General features: G+C 35.7%; 1 protein-coding gene and 1 pseudogene across 2 annotated transcripts; both read left to right on the top strand.

The window, feature by feature from the left end:
• The first annotated feature begins 1,873 nt into the window (after positions 1–1,873).
• LOC309978312 (small ribosomal subunit protein eS26-like) lies at positions 1,874–2,286 on the top strand (annotated as a pseudogene). Its single transcript has one exon. The product of its transcript is annotated as a small ribosomal subunit protein eS26-like (transcript).
• Positions 2,287–5,270: 2,984 nt separating this feature from the next.
• On the top strand, positions 5,271–12,145 carry HMGN5 (high mobility group nucleosome binding domain 5; the record flags this gene model as incomplete). The annotated part of the gene is made up of 6 exons (XM_082864382.1): positions 5,271–5,475; positions 7,223–7,252; positions 7,795–7,824; positions 8,072–8,125; positions 10,038–10,187; positions 11,504–12,145. Exons 1-6 carry the CDS (start codon positions 5,461–5,463, stop codon positions 12,143–12,145), a joined length of 921 nt encoding a protein of 306 aa, XP_082720508.1. The 5' UTR covers positions 5,271–5,460.
• Between the last annotated feature and the right edge of the window lie 6,650 nt (positions 12,146–18,795).

The raw sequence follows: 18,795 nt of genomic DNA, 5'->3' as shown, positions 1-18,795 counted from the left end.
GAACCAGAAGCCTTTATCCCTAAAGTGAGAAACTTTGAAACTCTTCAAATAAATGAGGACACCTACTGGAAGTTGGAAATCTTTTAATAATTTTAGTCAAAGAGAAAGCTCATCTGCAATTTTATTTGAAAACTTCTTTGCTGGCAAAAGAAAGAGGATAGCATAGGCAAGTATTTGTCAAGTTCTAGGAGAAAAACCCACATTCCTTGGAATTACCTTAGACCAAAAAGGAAAAAGAAGAAAACGTGAAAGTAGAATTTCTCTTCCCTAAGTTTTCTATTTTCTTGAGGTAATTGAAAATTACTAGAGAATTCAAGTTTAAGATTATAGATGAATGGAGGATCCAGTGAATAAGCATAAAAAAAGTATCTGAAGTAGGCTGATGGCCAGCAATTGAACAAAATTTATATTTACCAAATATGCCACATAGTTACTAACATTTCTGTATAAGTTGTATAATTGTTAATATCACAACCATAGATACATTTTTTAGTACAAAACCAAAAAAGCCTGCTGTGCATTCAATAGATGAAATTGGGCATGTCATTTAACTCCCTGGACTACAGTTTATTCATCTGTATTCCAAGGGCATTAAACTAAAAAACTTCAACAGCCTCCTTTAAGCTTTAAGATCTGAGAGCCTAAAAATAGGATTTCCTCAAATAATTATTTTAAAAATAGGTAGACATTTTGCAATTAAAATCATAAAAGTGTATTATATTCCTTTTTCCCCTAGAAAGCAGCCTTATTTATTTTTACCTTTGGAAACATACTTTCCAGATCCTTCATATCAGGTATTGCTCAATAATTCACTATTTTATTAATCTCTAGCCTGCTGTGAATAAACATAGGATACGGGAAGCTTTGGGTCTTCAGGATTATAATTTTTCCAGAGTCTCAGGTAAGTGCTGTCATCAATCTAAGCAAATTCCTCAGATCAATCTTATATAAGGCTCAAAATAAGTGTATTTATGTATTTTGGCTCACTGTAGTCTTACCATTTATTTTTCCCTGTGAAAATACCAAGTGACAATGTATTTAAAAACCAGATTTTAATTATATAATGGAAGCCTTACCTCATTATTTTCAAACAATAGTAGGTAGTTTTCTGACTTTTTTTCATTTTTTAGAAATATAATAATAATAATGGTAATAGATGAGGCCAAAATTAAACATAATTTAATATGGAAAAGAAGATATTCATTACTAATCAATCAGTATTTTTGAGATCCCATTGCATGCAAAGCTGTATATGGAGAAATACTTTGAATTATGCAACATATATATCATTTTAAGCTAGAATATATAGAACATTTGATGACCTCTTTTACCTTAACTGCCTAAAATCCCTTTTCTCATAAATACTTACTACTTTCTTTTGGATTCTCTGTCTCAAACAATTTAATGTTGGTGTCTTCCATTTATAATTGTTCATATCTTCCTGTGTCATTTCCCAGTGGTTACTAAATGGGCATGCTACAGTCTCTGTAAGTTTTTTTTTTTTTTTTTTTTTTTTTTTTTTTTTTACGGTACGCGGGCCTCTCACTGTTGTGGTCTCTCCCGTTGCGGAGCACAGGCTCCGGACGCGCAGGCTCAGCGGCCACGGCTCGCGGGCCCAGCCGCTGCGCGGCATGTGGGATCTTCCCGGACCAGGGCACGAACCCACGTCCCCTGCATCGGCAGGCGGACTCTCAACAACTGCGCCACCAGGGAAGCCCCCCCTCTGTAAGTTTTGAGGATGGCAGTAGGCATTCTTAATACCCAGGAGAAATTAGAGAGCCCTGTAGAGAATTATCCAGCAATTAACATTCATAGTCATGAATAAATAATTTAAAAAAGAGAAATAGCTCCTCTGTCGCCTCCTCGCTTCCAAGATGACCAAGAAAAGAAGGAACAATGGTCATGCCAAAAAGGGCCGCGGCCACGTGCAGCCTATTCGTTGTACCAACTGTGCCCGTTGCGTGCCCAAGGTTAAGGCTATTAAGAAGTTCGTCATTCGGCCACAGCCTTTAGGGACATTTCCGAAGCGATTGTTTTCGACGCCTATGTGCTTCCCAAGCTGTATGTGAAACTGCATTACTGCGTGAGTTGTGCCATTCACAGCAAGGTAGTCAGGAATCGTTCTCGGAAAGCCCGGAAGGACCGAACACCTCCATCCCGATTTAGACCTGCAGGTGCAGCCCCACGACCTTCACCAAAGCCCATGTAAGGAGCTAAGTCCTTAAAGACTAAAGAAATACTATTCCCTGGAAAGACAATAAAGTGGAAATTATACTTTAAAAAAAAGAGAAATAAGCCAATGTATTTTTTTAATGAGCCAAAAAAATTATCTCTTTGACAATTAAACAAAAAAATTACTTAAGGAATAATTTATCAATTTTAGAAAAATAGTTTTTAAAGTTAGTAAATTCTATAGGAGATATGTAGAGTGTAATGTGCTAAGAAAATATTTAGGTAAGGAAAAATAAGTATATAAAATTTTAAATCAACATGAAGTTATATGACTGAGTGGTTGGGGAGAAAATAGAAAATATCAAAGCTTGCTTGTGTCATATGAGTGGTACAATTTAAATTCTATAGTGTAATAAGAAGATAGAATCTTTTAGGGCTGAAATGATTGGATAAGGCTTTTGTCAAAGAAGTGATATTTGACTTGGGTCTGAACAGTTTGATAGACATTTGATAAGCAGAGATATAAGACAATGGGGCTGCAATCGGAGGTAAAAATATAGCAAAGGCAAAAAGCCTAGGGCAGGTTGGTTTCTACAAAAGACTATCCTGGTTAATGGTTGGAAAAAAGAACATGGTGGTGGGGGTCAGGAATTAGAGAAATGTTTCAACCTTAGAAAATTTTTGTATGCATGCATGACTATTGTTTCAATCTAATAGGACATAAATCACAGATGCAACAGGTTAGACTGCAAGGAAGGGAAATGGACCAAAAAAGAAAATTGCTCACAAACTTAAGAGGAATCTTAGACCCCACTGACCTGCACGTTTCTTCTTTGCCTCCAAACTAAGCCTTACCTCCCAAGACTCCTCACGATCATTTATTTCAATCCACCTGGACTAGTCATTCTGTTCCCTGAAAAAGTACAAAGTTTTCCTGCCTCTGCATTTGCTATAACAGTCTATCCAACTGTTCAGAGCCAAGTCAAATACTACCTCCTCAACAAAAACCTTCTCCAGTGATGTCAGTCCTAAACCATAGTTCTCGTCTGTTTTATTATTGAACTTAGATTGTACCACTCACATGATGCAAGCAACCTTGATTTACAAATGTTTGCATCTGCTTGCTTTATCCTACACAATTATAAAAATTCTTAAGGGCAGAAACCATGTAATGCAACTTTACATACCACAGCGTTTTGCAGTTTCATAGGCTAGGCTATAAAAACAAAATCCAACTCACAAAATAATGCTAAATATGAATTTGTTGAGTGTGTTCCAGTGTTGACACATTTTTCATTCTCTTCATGTTTCTCCTTATCCTTATGAAGCAATCCTTATATTGAACCCAAATTTTATGTTTACTTTCTAACTCTTGGAAAATAAAACGATTGAAACATATCTAGTCTCGCTCAGTAATGCCTTCACCATAAGAGTTAAAGAGGCATCTAGGGAATCTAGGGATGATCCCAATAACTGTGGGAAAAGGAAGCCATTTAAATGTCTTTCTGATTTACCTACTTGAATCAGAATGTAATATGAGGTTGCAGGAGGGAAATTGAGCTGCAAACAGTCTCTACTACCTGATCTGTTTAATTCCACACTGTAGGTGCTGGGGAAGAATGTGTAAAGGTAAAAATGATGGGTTCTTCTGTTAGGCTGTATTTTAGTTTGAAGGGATGGTTTGGTATTCTAAAACAGCTATGAATAGTTTTAAAACTGATGATTGCAATGTTTTAATCCACATGAACACAAATGAGTTTATTCCTTTAAGTAACTGTTCAAAGGGTTAATTTCCTTTTTTTGATTAACCTTCCAGCATAGGGATTTCGGCTGTGGTTGAAACAAGTTTAAACCCAATTAGCTGTTACAAAATCCAAAGTAAGGCATTCTGAAAAGGTGCTTCAGGATCCTACATTTTTACGCATAAATATCCTCAAGTACCTCATTCACGAATCCTCACCCCCACTCTCACAAACTTTAGGTCTCAGGAACTAACTTGGGAACGCAGATAGAAGCCTCTTTTAGAGTAGAAAGCCACCTAATGATGGCTAGGACTAGGGTGATGTTAGGGGGCACTCTCCTTAGGCACAAGTTATGAGTCACCCCAAAACTTGATAATGAAGATAAATTTTTAAAGCACTATTTTAAAACCTAACTAATGGAAAAAAAAGTCCATGATGAACAAAATATCAATTTTAAATAAAATCAAGATCCTGCCCTGCACTTGCATGATTCACCTCAATTGCCTCACCCTAATCTCCTGAGTCTGGGGCACATTCTTAAATTTGCACCAGAGGTGAGTGCTTTAATTGCTTTATCCGAGTCCAGGCTCTTGAGTCCCAAACATTTTCATGTATGGCACCTTCCCTAATCCCTTCACTAAATGCCACCTTTGGATTCATAAGCCATTGTATCAGCACTTTTCCTCGGGATAGACCTCTGGTATTACAAACCTCACGCGGGGTCCCATTGAATTCCTGGTGGACTACCACCAAGTGGGATAAAGGTATCTATTAAATGTCCCCACCTTCAGGTTCCTCCTCCTCTTACAGCTCCCAGTTTGTTGCTCTCCATCTGCGGGAGACGCGCCGTTTGGCACCCTGATCCTGCCAGTACTACAATTCTGCTTTGGCGGAAAGTTCCCACAACCTGAGAAACAGCTCCACTCTTTTCTACTTTCTGAATGAGTGCTCCTCTCAGTTCATCTACATCCTTCTGCCAAAGGTAGAATGGAAAGACTGGAGCCTAGGTTCAATAATGTCTCTAAGGCACTTTGTCTCCAGGAAGTAAAGTGGGGCTTTTAGAGACCGTGGAGAAAGCAAGTGCAATGACTTTCGCCTGTCATTACTACATAAAAGGAAAACAGCAACAACAAAAAAAACCGATCAAGACAATTCCAGCTTTCCCGCCGGTTTTATGCTTCAGCACTTTGCATCCACGAAGTCTGGGGGCTCCTCTACCCCACCAGCGGTCGGAGCTGGCAGCGTACAAGGGCTTCGGGCAAGTCCGTGGGCCACGCCCCCTGGGATGGTCACCTCCCCTTATTGGCCTGACAGCCTGTCACTCCAATTTGGCTCCCACTCCTACTAACCATTCACGTAGTTTGGTTGCGTCTGGTGCGTTTAATGTTGCCAATAACGAGGGATTTTTTTTTTTTTTTGGAGGCGAGCACAGGTCGTGCTGCAATTAGTTCATTCATTGAAAACTCAGTTGCTCTCTGAGCTGTCGGGTAGAGACTGCTTTCGGCTTTTTTCCTGCTGTTAAGATCTCCTCTAGAGAGCTGCAACAATGCCCAAAAGAAAGGTAAGTGAAATAGGAAGATAGAAGGGGGATTAGAGACTGAAATACATATTTCCTAATCGTCAGAGATTTTTTTAAAAAAGCATTTTGACTTCTAGTTTGATTTTGTGATGTGCTGAATGGAAGGGGAGGGAAGGGCAGGTATCGGTTGGTGTAAGGTTGAGGATGGTCTCTCACGCAACTAGTAGTTCACTTTTGACTTATTTTGTTTAAGGGTAAGAATCACTTGAGAGGTGTCTCCATGCTGAATTACAAACAGTCATAGCGCTGTGCTGTCGCTTCCTACCCCACCCCCCCTTCCTCCGTTTACCCTATTGGAGAAGACTTCTCCCAACCACACTTCCAGGCACTAGTTTCCTCCTCAGCCTCCAGCTTTTCTCCGGGAACCGTCCAGTTTGGGGGAACGAAAGCCATGGCTTTCTCCCGTATTTGCCTTTGTTCTTCCCGTTTTCTTTTTCCTTTTTTTCCCTCCTCCGCTTCTTGTCATGCCAGATGGCTATGCAATGGTAATCCTGTGCCATTAGGCGGCGCAGACTTCAAACTGTCCTAGAGAAGGGAGAGATTCACAGCTGTATTTAGCAACTTTGGAGCTGAGAGATCTGGGACTCTCCAAGCTCACTCACTGTCTAAAGATGGAAGGATGACAAGGGAAATGCGTCAGATAAACTATTGCTGATGTTAGGGTAGCATGGATTTGTTCACTTTGGACGCACAGAATTGATATAAGCTATTCAAGGGCTACAAGTCTCCTGCAAACCCTCACTTAAAAGATCGTGGTTTCTCTCTTGGACGGGAAATAAATTCACGCTCGGTGCTTTTTTTTTTTTTTTTTTGGGTGGGGGGGAGTTCCCTTAGAAGTGAAATCGATTGCTGTTTCGTTGCTTGATAAAATTGTAAAACACTGTGTTAAGTAAGGCGTTATGATTGTTTTGGTACTATTCCTATCTATTCGTCCGCCTTCCATATTTTTAGAACATAGGAACAAGACTGAAATTCCCCGGTCCTCTGGGGCTGTATGACTCGTGCAATAGCTCGATAATTCCCAGGCTAAAGGGCTGCTCAGATACGGAAAGCAATGGTTTATAATCAGCATCCCCCTGCCTGAGATTCCCGCCGCTGCCCTTTTCTAGGCTTGTGCAATGGGTCTTGCTATTTTACAGAGCTGACAGCAACCTTGTAGCAGGTAGTGGCGGGAAGTTTTAAAATCCGCAGCCGCCTTCTCAGAATAACACATTGACGTTGTAACAAAGAGGGTTCCCCCACACCAGGGCATTGTGGGGGTTGTAGTTGTATGCACAACTTGGAGGGGAGAATAGTCCATTTAGAAGAGAGGATCAGATAGATAAGTACAATTGCATCTCGAGCATAAAGCTAAACGGACAGGGAGATTGCATGAAGCTCCGCCTTCATTCTGCCCGCTCCCACACTTTTTGGCTTTAACCCTGGCTACAACAGGTGGATTTTAAAATTAAAAAGGTTTGTTTTTAGGAAATGCAATTTACACAAAATGATGAAATTGACTATCAGTTGTATAAACTTATGTCTTGGGAATTCATTTACATCTTGGTGCAAATTTGCACTTTAGTAGACAGCAGGCTACTAGGCACTAACATGTGGCTACTTGAGCAGGAATCCAGGAAAAAGTAAAGCTGTTATATTGCAACTGCAATCTATAGGCAATATTTTCGGATATATCAGTATATGTTTATATCGATGACCTTATTTCTGTGTGGTTTTCTCCCCTGTATAGGCTGCAGATCAAGGTGATATGAGGCAGGAGGTGAGTTTCTTTAGTTTTAGAATCTGAAAAAATTCACCTGGTTTATAAACTTGACACATAAGCAGCTAAAAACTAAATGCTGGTTAGTATATTTGTACCATATGAGTACCAATATGGTATGCCAGTGAACTCTCTCAGAAATATAGTAGGTATTGAAAACTCCAAACTCCATGAACTTAGGACCTTGTGCTTAAGATCTGGAGAGAGCTTCTTCCTTTTAAGCCAAAGAATTGCTTTGTCAGTTTGCAAGAAGGGGCTGTATTTTCATTTATAAATATACTCCTTGTTACTAGCCATTTTGTGTTCATTTAGCCTAGCAATTGAAATTTAGTTTGGGATTCTTTTTTCCTTAGCTGTATGAAGGGTCCAGAGGAGGGAAAAATCAAAACTTATATTTTTACTATGATATTTTTAAATCAAGTACACAATGCTTCTTAATGACAATGTGTACTTAGTGGTACACTAAATATTTTCACAATATAAATATTTCTAGTTTTCTGTATCCATAATTCTCTTAACTAATAATTATTTTTAACTTATAGCCAAAGAGAAGATCAGCCAGACTGTCTGCTGTAAGTAGTCTTTTTAAAAAGCTGCCCATGTATTGTAAAATGTAATTTTAAAATTCAGAGAGTCCTAGACAATACTAGTTATTTAATACAAGATTTGTTTTTGATGTTTTAAGAAAAACTTTCTCACCAGGAAATGTTTTTATGTTAGTGTTCAATTTAAACTATACCCATTTATTTTAATTATGAGGCTGAACTTCATTGTTAGTGATCTGTCTTCAATTATGAGTTCTTCTTTCTTTTCCCCCAGTTGCCTGTGCCCATTACACCAGAGTTGAAGTCCAAAAGAACATCAACTCCAAGGGTAAATATTCAGCATACAATGTTGAGAGAAACTTGCTTTTCTTCAGAAATAGTTTTTCGGAAAGGCATACAGTTGATCATTTTGCTTTATTTTCTTTTCAGTTAGTGATATATTACATTATACATTATACCATATGGTACATGTCAGCCCTTTGAGTCAGAAATATTTGTTTGTGTTCTGTGGTTGTCTGCTGTGTTTCGGCATTTTCATTAGGAAGAGACAAAACAAAATTTTAGTTGGCTAGATCCATAAAACATACGTGCTTTTGACGTCATATAGTCATAATACCAGTACTCCTGGGGAAACAAAAGGTGTAAACTCTAGTAACAAAAGTAATGCTTTGTGATAATAATAGTAACTAACATTTGATAATACTTTACAGTTTGCAAAGTGCTTTCACATACATTGTTTTCAAATTCACATAGTTGATCTCATATAGGCTTCTGTACTCTAATGTTGTGGTTAAAGACATTAGAAATAGCCTCAATATTAAGTTCACTTTCCCCCTATATTTATATTTATTTATTTATGTGTAAATATGTGTGAATATAATATGATCGTATTTCATTTTTAGAACTGGTTTATTGAGATATGATTGATGTTTTAAGGATAAGTTGAATTCTTAACATCATAAAATGTTAAAGCTAGGAGGGGGCTTCCCTGGTGGCTCAGTGGTTGAGAGTCTGCCTGCCGATGCAGGGGGCGCGGGTTCGTGCCCCGGTCCGGGAGGATTCCGCGTGCCGCGGAGCGGCTGGGCCCGTGAGCCGAGGCCACAGAGCCTGCGCGTCCGGAGCCTGTGCTCCGCAACGGGAGAGGCCACAACAGTGAGAGGCCTGCGTACGGAAACAAAAAAAAAAAGATATTGCTAAAACTATGGCCATAGGTTTAGTAATCATAGTAAGTGACAACTGAAGAGAAAAGTTCTTTTTGGTTTTTCTCTATTTTGCATTTCCTGGTCACTATTTATAAAATTAAGTACTCAATTTATAAGTTGTTAAAATAGTAAACACTGTTTATTTCCTTTCAAAATAGAAGACAGTGATAGAATAAAACAGATAATATAGAATCATGGACTTTAAAACACTTTACGCTCCTTGGCTCTCAGTTTCTCATGTATTCAAAGAATAATAACATATCTATATTGCATTTTACAGTTTCTAAAGTAATTTCACATATATTTTATCATTTGCTCCTTATTACATCCTTGTAGGTAGGTGGTATTACTCTCTTTTACATAAGAAGAAATAAACACAAAGAGATTTCTGCTTTTGCTCAAGATCACATCAAGTAAGAAACAGATCCAGATTTAAAACACATGGTTGCTGGATGCTGAACCCAGTGCTCTTTCTACTACATACACACTTAGGCAAAGAGCTTTCTTGGTAAAGAAATTATGATTCAAGTCATTCAGAAACTTGTAGACCCAAATATTGAATCACTAATGTCCCCAGGTGACCTCTTTCAAATATATCTAAATTGCTGCTCTCCCTAACATAGTATTTCTCTTAATTATTACCAATGGAGGCTCAGCAGTCAAAAACCCTGTTGCTAATTATTAGACATGACAGGGATAAACTGGTCCCCTCTAGTCAAAGAAAGTTAATTTACCAAAGTGTAACCTGATGCTAGCAATTGGCCCTGAGTAGCCACTGGTCAGCGTTCTAACTTGTTGTTTCTCACCTAAAAGAAACTTTCTTTGATTCATATCAGGAATATTATTCATTTTAATACCATTTCAGGTTTATAATGACACTGAAAGTGTCAAGTGATAATTTTGTTGATATTAAGTTTATATGGATATTTTAAAGCTTTTCTGTAAATTATTACAACAGCTGGTAAAATAACAGGCCATTTAATCAACACCTCAGTTAAATTGTGTATTTTTTTTTTATTGTTTTGTTTTGCTGGACAGAAAATGAAGGCAAAAAATGATATGATGGGAAAAAACACAGATGCAAGTGCCAAAGCCATAGCCAAAGCCATAGCTGAAACCAAGAAAGAAGTTGTTAAAGAAGAATACAACAGTGAAACTGCTGAAAATGGAGAAGCCAACCTTATAGAGGTATCTTCCAATATTAACAGTTTTGTCCATTTGGATGTTTAACAATGGGTGCCACTGGAAGAAATCTTGTTTGTCTTGTAGTTTAAACATTGAGAAACATTAAATGAGTATGGCTTCATAGTGTCAGTCTGTCCAGGCTGCTGTAACAAAATACCACAGATGGGTGGCTTATAAACAACAGAAATTTATTTCTCACAGTTATGAAGGCTGGAAAATCCAAGATCAAGGCATCAGCATTTTTGGTGTCTGATGAGGACCTGCTTCCTGGTTTATGGATGGCAGTTTTCTCGCTGTGTCCTGACATGATAGAAAGGGTGAGAGAGCTCTCTGGGGTCTCTTTTATAAGGACATAAATCCCTTTCATGAGGGCTCTACTCTGATGACCTAATCACCTCCCATAGGCCCCAGCTCCAAATATCATCACATTGGAAATTAGGTTTCATCATATGAATTTTGGAGGACACAAACATTCTGTTTATAACATCTAGTATAATGGTATATAAGGGGAAAAGAAAGAAAACAAATTTAAAATTGAGAATTTATAGGTATGGGTAGTGAGAGCAGTGTGTTAGCATTGATATTAATAGAACAATGCCAGAGATTATGACTTATTAATAATCTAATGACTGTCTTATTAAATACAGACCAATCCTCTATTGCTTTTGTCAGCACATGGGCTATTTGTAAATATCTTTGCAAGATCATATATGATTCTTCTTTCCTCTTCAGATTGCAAAACAAATCATTATGTATGTTTCCAATAGGTCTTGCTTTACATATTTAACATACCATGTTTCTAGGTACTGTAGTTAAAAAAATGAAAATGGGATTTAGTGCCAAATCTATAAACCAGACCTATGCATGTAGGGAAAATCTTTTCTAAGTGATCCTATGATATATGGTAGAAGACTTTTCACATAACTTTTTACAAGGTAAACCTAAATCTCACTATTATAGAAATAAAATGTATTATTTCTTCAAGGAATATATTTTGTTTACATGCATGCTACTCATTTTTTCTGTATTTACTCTGTTTCCTCATATTTGTAATGAAAATCATTTATATGAATAAGTTTCCCTGAATTTATTGTTCCAAATATCTATTTGTGCATGTTTGTGTGGAGATACTTTAATTAATCCTATTTCTTATAAGGTTTCCTTATGATGTGTTGTTTAGGAGGCCTTTTCCACAGGAAAATTACTTTCTTATAGATGAAGTATAATTTTTTCCATAAAACAGATATAATCCTAAGTATTTAGGGAAAATGGTTCCAAATTTACAAATATAATCTTGGTTTTTTTCTCTCTATATATAGACATCAGCTTCTGAAAAAGAAATAGAGGAAATAAAAGAAGAAAAAATTGAAGATATCAAAGAAGAAAGAGGAGAAAAGAAAGGAACAGTGGCAGCAGAAGGAAAAGAAGATGAAAAAGAAGATCAGAAAGGAGATGGAGAAAATCAAAACAAGGAAGAAGAGAAAGGAGAAGATGGAAGAGGGAAAGAATATGAAAAAGAAGATGAAGGTGGAAAAGAGAAAGAAGAAGATGGAAAAGAGGAAGAAGACAAGAAAGACACAGGAGATGAAAAGGAGGGTGAAGATGGAAAAGGGAAAGGAGAAGATGGCAAAGAATCTGAAGATGGAAAAGATAAAGGAGAAGATGAAAAAAAGGGAGATGATAGAAAACAGAAAGGAAATGGAAAAGAGAATGAAGATGGAAAAGAGGATGAAGATGGAAAGGGGGATAAAGGTGTAAATGAGAAGGAAGATGAAAAGGAGAAAGGAGAAGATGGAAAAAAGGAAGAAGGAAAAGAGGAAGAAAATGGAAAAGGAGACAGGAAAGATGGAGGAGATGGAAAAGAAGATGAAAGCAAGGCTGAAATTGGAAAAGAAATAGCCGAAAGAAAAGAGGTCAAAAAAGAAGATGGAAAAAAAGTAGAGTTTCAGAGTGTTTTTTAAAGGTGCCCTATATGGTTTCATAATTTGGTAATATGTACTTTCATGTTGTAATGTTAAGAGATATGAATATTTTTATCAAATATTTTATAAACACAGCTTTTCTTTAGCATCAGTTTAATTTCAAAACATCTTCATACTGGTTATTAGTCACAAAGTTTCTAACATGAAACCTTTATCTATAAATTTTGTAATTATAATAGTGGAATATATAGAAAAAATATGTTTTCAACTTTGTCAGTGAATACACTTTTTCTGTAAGTTATGTGTTAAATCTTTGACTTTTAATTTTACTCCTATATATGATAATTTCACAAAATGGAGAGATCCCAAAAGAGTTTCCTCAAACATTCTTGTGGTTCTCTAGGTTACTTTTATAAAGAAGGTGAACTATTTTCATGTAATGCTAAGAATTAGAATTATCTTTCCCAAATATAACTTTGATATTAGCTTGGGAAAAAATAAAATTGTAATTCCATTTTTAAAAGAAATACAAATGTTTATTTCAGAAGGGCAGTTCTGACAATATGTGTATTCAAAAAATTTTACTGGATTTATCTTAATAAAAATTCTCTTCAAAGATTATTGTAATTTGTTATAACTCCAAAAATGTAATTAGTGAAATATTATAATGCTTCAGTTTTTCTATTGTGAGGTTCACAAAGACATTAAAAAATTTTTTGCACTGAGATAAAATAAACATAACATAAAATTCACCATTTTAGCCGTTTCAAAATATACAATTCAGTGGTTTTACTATATTCACAATGTTGTGCAACCACTATCACTATCCACTATCTAGTTACAGAATATTTTCATCACCAAAATAAGAAACAAAGTACCAATTAGCTGTCTCTGTCCATTCCCCACAACCGGCACCACCACTGGTCTCTGGCAACTGTTAATTTACTTTCTGTCTCTATGGGTTTGCCTATTCTGGACACTTCATATAAATGGAATCATGTGACATGTGGCCTTTTGTGTCTGGCTTCTTTCACTTAGCATAGTTTTTCATGTTCACCCATGTTGTAGCATGTATCAGTATTTCATTTCTTTTTGTGGCTGAATAATATATTGTACTACATTGTTTGTTGAAGAATATTTGAGTTGTTTCCATGTTTTGTCAATTAGGAATAATGCTATGAACATTTGTGTACATGTATGTTTTCATTTCTCCTGGTTATATACCTAGGAGTAGAACCACTGGATTATTTTAGTAATTCTATGTTTAACTTTTTGAGGAACTTCCAGTTTTCCAAAGTGGCTTCAGCGTTTTGTATTCTCACCAGCAACGTGTGAGTGTTCTAATTTCTCCACATCCTTGCCAACACTTGTTATTGTCTGTCATTTTTATTATAGAAATCCTAGTGGGGTGATTTGGGGGTGATCAAAATCATGGTAATTTTTGTTTGCATTTCCCTAATGATGTTGAGCATCTTCTCATGTGTTTATTGGCGATTTGGATAACTTCTTTGGAGAAGTATCTAACAAAGTCTTAACCCATTTTTTACTTGGGCTGTCTTTTCAGTGCTGAGTTGTAAGACATGTATATATTTTAGATACAAGTCCCTTATCAGATGTAATAATTTGCAAAATTTTTCCCATTCTATGTATTATCTTTTATTTATTATTTTTAAATTTTTTATTGGGTTATATTTGTTTTACAATGTTGTGTTAGTTTCTGCTGTACATCAAAGTGAATCAGCTATATGTATACATATATCCCACCTTTTTTGGATTTCTTTCCCATTTAGGTCACCAGAGAGCATTGAGTAGAGTTCCCAGCGCTATACAGCAGGTTCTCATCAGTTATCTATTTTATACATATTAGTGTATAATCCAAATCTTCCAATTCATCCCACCTCCCTTTCCCTCCTAGTGTTTATATGTTTGTTCTCTATGTCTGTGTCTCTATTTCTGCCTTGCAAGCAGGTTCATCTGTACCATATTTCTAGATTCCACATATATGTGTTAATATATGATATTTGTTTTTCTCTTTCTGACTTACTTCACTCTGTATGACAGTCTCTAGGTCCATCCATGTCTCTACAAATGACCCAATTTAGTTCCTTTTTATGGCTGAGTAATATTTCATTGTATGTATGTACCACGTCTTCTTTATCCATCTGTCAGTGGGCAGTTAGGTTGCTTCCATGACCTGGTTATTGAAAATAGTGCTGCAATGAACATTGGTGTGCATGTATCTTTTTGAATTATGGTTTACTCTGGGTATTTGCACAGTAGTGGGATTGCTGGGTTATATGGTAATTTTATTTTTAGTTTTTTAAGGAACCTCCATACTGTTCTCCATAGTGGCTGTATCAGTTTGCATTCTCACCAACAGTGCAAGAGCTTTCCCTTTTCTCCACACCCTCTACAGCATTTATTGTTTGTAGATTTTTTTGATGATGGCCATTCTGACCAGTGTGAGGTGATACCTCATTGTAGTTTTGATTTGCATTTCTCTAATAACTAGTGATGTTGAGCATCGTCTTATGTGCTTATTAGTGATTTGGATAACTTCTTTGGAGAAATGTCTAACAAAGCCTTAACCCATTTTTCACTTGTATTGTCTTTTTAGTACAGAGTTGTAAGACATGTATATATTTTAGATACAAGTCCCTTATCAGGTGTAATAATTTGCAAAATATTTTTCCCATTCTATGTGCTGTCTTTTAACTTTCTTGATAGTATCCTTTGATGCAGAGATTTTTTTTTATTTTGATTAAATCCAATTTATCTACTTTTTCTTTTTCTGTTTGTGTTTTTGGTGACATATCTAAGAATCTGTTACCAAACCCCAGGTCACAAAGATGTATACCCGTATGAAGAGTTTTATAATTTTATCTCTTGCATTTAAGCTTTTGATCCATCCTGTGTTAAATTTTGTGTATGGCATGAAGTAGGGTCCCATATTCATTCATTTACAAGCACCATTTCTTGAAAAGACTATTTCCCCATTTGATGGTGTTGGCACTGTTCAGAAATCAATGGACCACAAATGTATGGGTTTATTTCTGGACTCTCAATTCTATACCATTGATCTATAGGTCTTTCTTCATGTCAGTATCACACTTTTGACTACCATAGCATTAGAGTAAGTTTTGACATCAGAAAGTATGTGTCCTCCAAGTTTGTTCCCAGTCCTTTACAATTCCTTATGAGTTTTAGGATCAGCTTGTTCATTTCTACCAAAAAAAAAAAAAGGAAAAAGGCATTTGGCGTTTGATAAGGGTCATAATAAATATGCAGATAAATTTGGGGAACATTGCCATATTAACAAAATTGTCTTCCAATCCATGAACACAGGATGTCTTTCCATTTATTTAGGGTGCCTTTAATTTCTTTCCACAATATTTTGTAGTTCTTCATGTACACATCTTGCACTTCCTTGATCAAATTTATTCCTAAGTATTATATCCATTTTGAAGCTGTAACTGGAATTATTTTCTTGATTTTAATTTAGCATTGTTCATTACTAGTGTGCAGAATACAACTGATTTTTGAATATTGATCTTATATCCTACAATTTTCATGAACTTGTATATTATATTTAACAGGTATTTTGTGTTTTCTTCAGAGTTTTTCCTATTTATAAGATCATGTCATCTGTATATAGAGATTGTTTTACCTCTTTCTTTCCAATTTGGATGCCTTTATTTCTTTCTTTCTGCCTAATTTCCCTGGCTTCTCAAATATTAATAATAAAAAAAGGAAATACACAAGTTCAGAAGTCCAGTTTTCAAAGGATAGACTTCTGCTTCTACCTCTTTCCCAAGGCTGGCAGGCCCTGCACCATTTCCTACTCTGTCTCAGGACTTACTACAATGCTACAGTAATAAAAACCAACTTAAATGGGCTGGTTAAATATCTAGGTAACTTGCCTGGATCCCCCAGTTTCTAGCCATATTCTGCAACCACAAAAATTGTACTCAACTTCCAGCACAGAAATGTGTTGTTTTAAGCACCTTGATCCCCTTCACTGCTAAGGCTAAAATTAAAGTAACAATCCTGCATTCCTCTTTAAAAACACATCCCAGGTGACTGGCAGAACTGTGGTAATGAGTAATCTTAATTTTCCTGTGAAATTATACCCTCTACATAAAGAAGGTAGGCGCCTTCACCTTACAACATTATCTTAACTCTATAATAAAGTGTTCATATGACAAAATGCCATGGTATACTATAGGAGGATCATTGTTTCACACTATGATACTAAAGTAAATTTTCTTCCTCTGGTCTTGTATTGTTTTATTTCTTGATGTTTTAATTGGATCCTACTTTCCCTTTATCATCAAAACTTTGCTTCACACAATTTCTCTTCTAAAAAACTCAATGATAGTAAGGTGTGGGGGGAGGAGTGGAGCAGGGGAGTGCTAATTTATAGAGACAGCACACCATGACTATAAGTGAAAGCGAATATAAATTATAAATCTACAAAACAGAACAATCTTCACTAAAGATGGGGAGAAATAAATAAGGGTATAAAAAATCTTCAGGGAACCCCACAGAGAAATGGTGTTCAAGAAGTACTTTTGGAGTTTCTTCAGTAATATGAAGCATCTTTTGTTAAGTATCTGATTGGCAGCACAAGTTTTTGGTAGCATATTATTGATTCAACACAATAATTGATTTTCTGAGTATGTAGTGCTGAAGTTTTCATCTAAACTTTTCTGTTGTTACTTTAAAGGGCTTGCCCCATTCATAAGCTTGAGGGCATGCCTCAGAATAAAAAAAAATTAATGGGAATAAACTTTGAAATTATATTGTAATTAGATGGGAAGCTGATTCAGTTTATTGTTGTACCATGAAAAAAAACACGAGTATTTATACACAGTTCTTCAGGGGAATATCTGCTGTATAAGGACCGCCCTTAATGCTTCCCATTAATATTTAAAATGTTTCATGCTGAACATTATTAATCCTTATAAAAATTCCATGTTTAGGGTGGTATGAAGAAAGGGAGACATAGAACAAAGGCATGTCAGAGCTGGAGTCTAATCTCATAAATCATAGGTGTTATTAATTACCTACTGAGATCACACAGATAAATCTTGATATTATCTTTAAAAATTGGGTTTTGAAAATCCTCAAATAATAATGTTTTGGTCCTAAAAATTTAATTGTCTTCAAGATACAATTGTGGCAATTGTCCAAAATTTAAAAGCAGAATTGTTGGAACAAGTTGCTTAGCATATAAGGAACGGAGAAAAAGCCCACCAAATCGGCTGCAGTTTACAACCTCCTGTGCTAAAATTAAGTTAAATCTAAACCATGCAGTAGGTAAGTGACTTGTGTGAAGGTATTTTTCTAGAATACAGAAGAGGTTTTTTAATGTGATATTTACACAATAGATATGATTGTTTTTTATCTTAAAATACATGGATTTAATATTATTAACTATCAATTTATTTGCCTGACGTGAATAGTCTTTCAGATTATGTTGACTTTCTTAGGTTGGAAAATAGTAAGTAGGAAAAAGTCCAGCTTTATATGGAGTAACAATCATTTTCTTTCACATATTTTCTCTGTAACTACAGCTCATTCTGGTTGCTTATTACATATTTTATAAACTCTCTTTTTCTAAATGTTGTTTTTCCCATGAACATTATCTTTACATATTTATATCAAGTACAACATAATAGTGTTGATCAAAATGGTTTTCCTTTCTTTAGAAGTTAAAAATTAAATTCATAAAAATTAATTATTCCTTAAAAACCTAAACTATGATTTACTATGTTACTTGACAACATATGCATTTAATTCCTTAGTAACTGCAATCTGCAGTCCAGGCTTGGTGTAATTTACTAAATAATATGAATGAACTCCAGTGGTTATAGAAATTGAGTTCCAGATCAGATAATGGGGGAGGGTGTGTGTGTGTGTGTGTGTGTGTGTGTGTGTGTGCGCGCATGTGTGTGTTTTCTAGAGAAGAGAGGAAGGGGAAATCACAAAGTGAGATGAATGATTTCAAAATATTTTAGTATCAGTGGCTTAAAAGGCTATTTTTTCACATAGATTAGGAATTCTGACCAAGGCTGAAATAACTTCTTCAAATATTTAACACATATAAAAGTGTTTACTATGTGCCAGGCACTTTCTTAAGCATGTTACATATGTTACACATATATGTAAAGAAACATTTACATATAACAACCCTATGAGGCAGGTACTATTATTATCTTCATTTTCATAGATAAGGAAACTAAGCGCAAAGGCTGATCAATTTATTTTATTTTTGGCAAATCCATGGTTTCCAGGATTTGAACTAAGTTATACCATCTCTCAAATAGGCTTAATCCACAAGCATTTTCCACACAGTAGGATTTTTTGTTTGTTTTGTAAAAATACTCTTAGAAATTCAATGAGAAATGACGTCACTCACCAGTGTTACAACTTAGATTCTTTAATTCATTTAGTCAATAAATATTTGTTGAGTACCTACTATGTGTCAATTAGGTTACAAGGGTTATATCTGTGAAGAAAATAGGGATCTTCCTTGCCCTCATAGATCTTACAGTGCACCAGAAGAAACCAATATATTTTTCAATCACATAAATAATTATATAATTATAATTTTTGATAATGCTATAGAGGAATAGTAAGGAGGCTAAAAGATGGAAAGACAGAGACCTGGGAGAAGCTAGTACTTG

Source organism: Leucopleurus acutus, assembly GCF_964270905.1.
Source record: "Leucopleurus acutus genome assembly, chromosome: X".
NCBI classification, from domain to species: Eukaryota; Metazoa; Chordata; class Mammalia; order Artiodactyla; family Delphinidae; genus Leucopleurus; species Leucopleurus acutus.
Note: the sequence above shows the minus strand (reverse complement) of the source record. Positions and strands in the feature narration are given on the sequence as shown.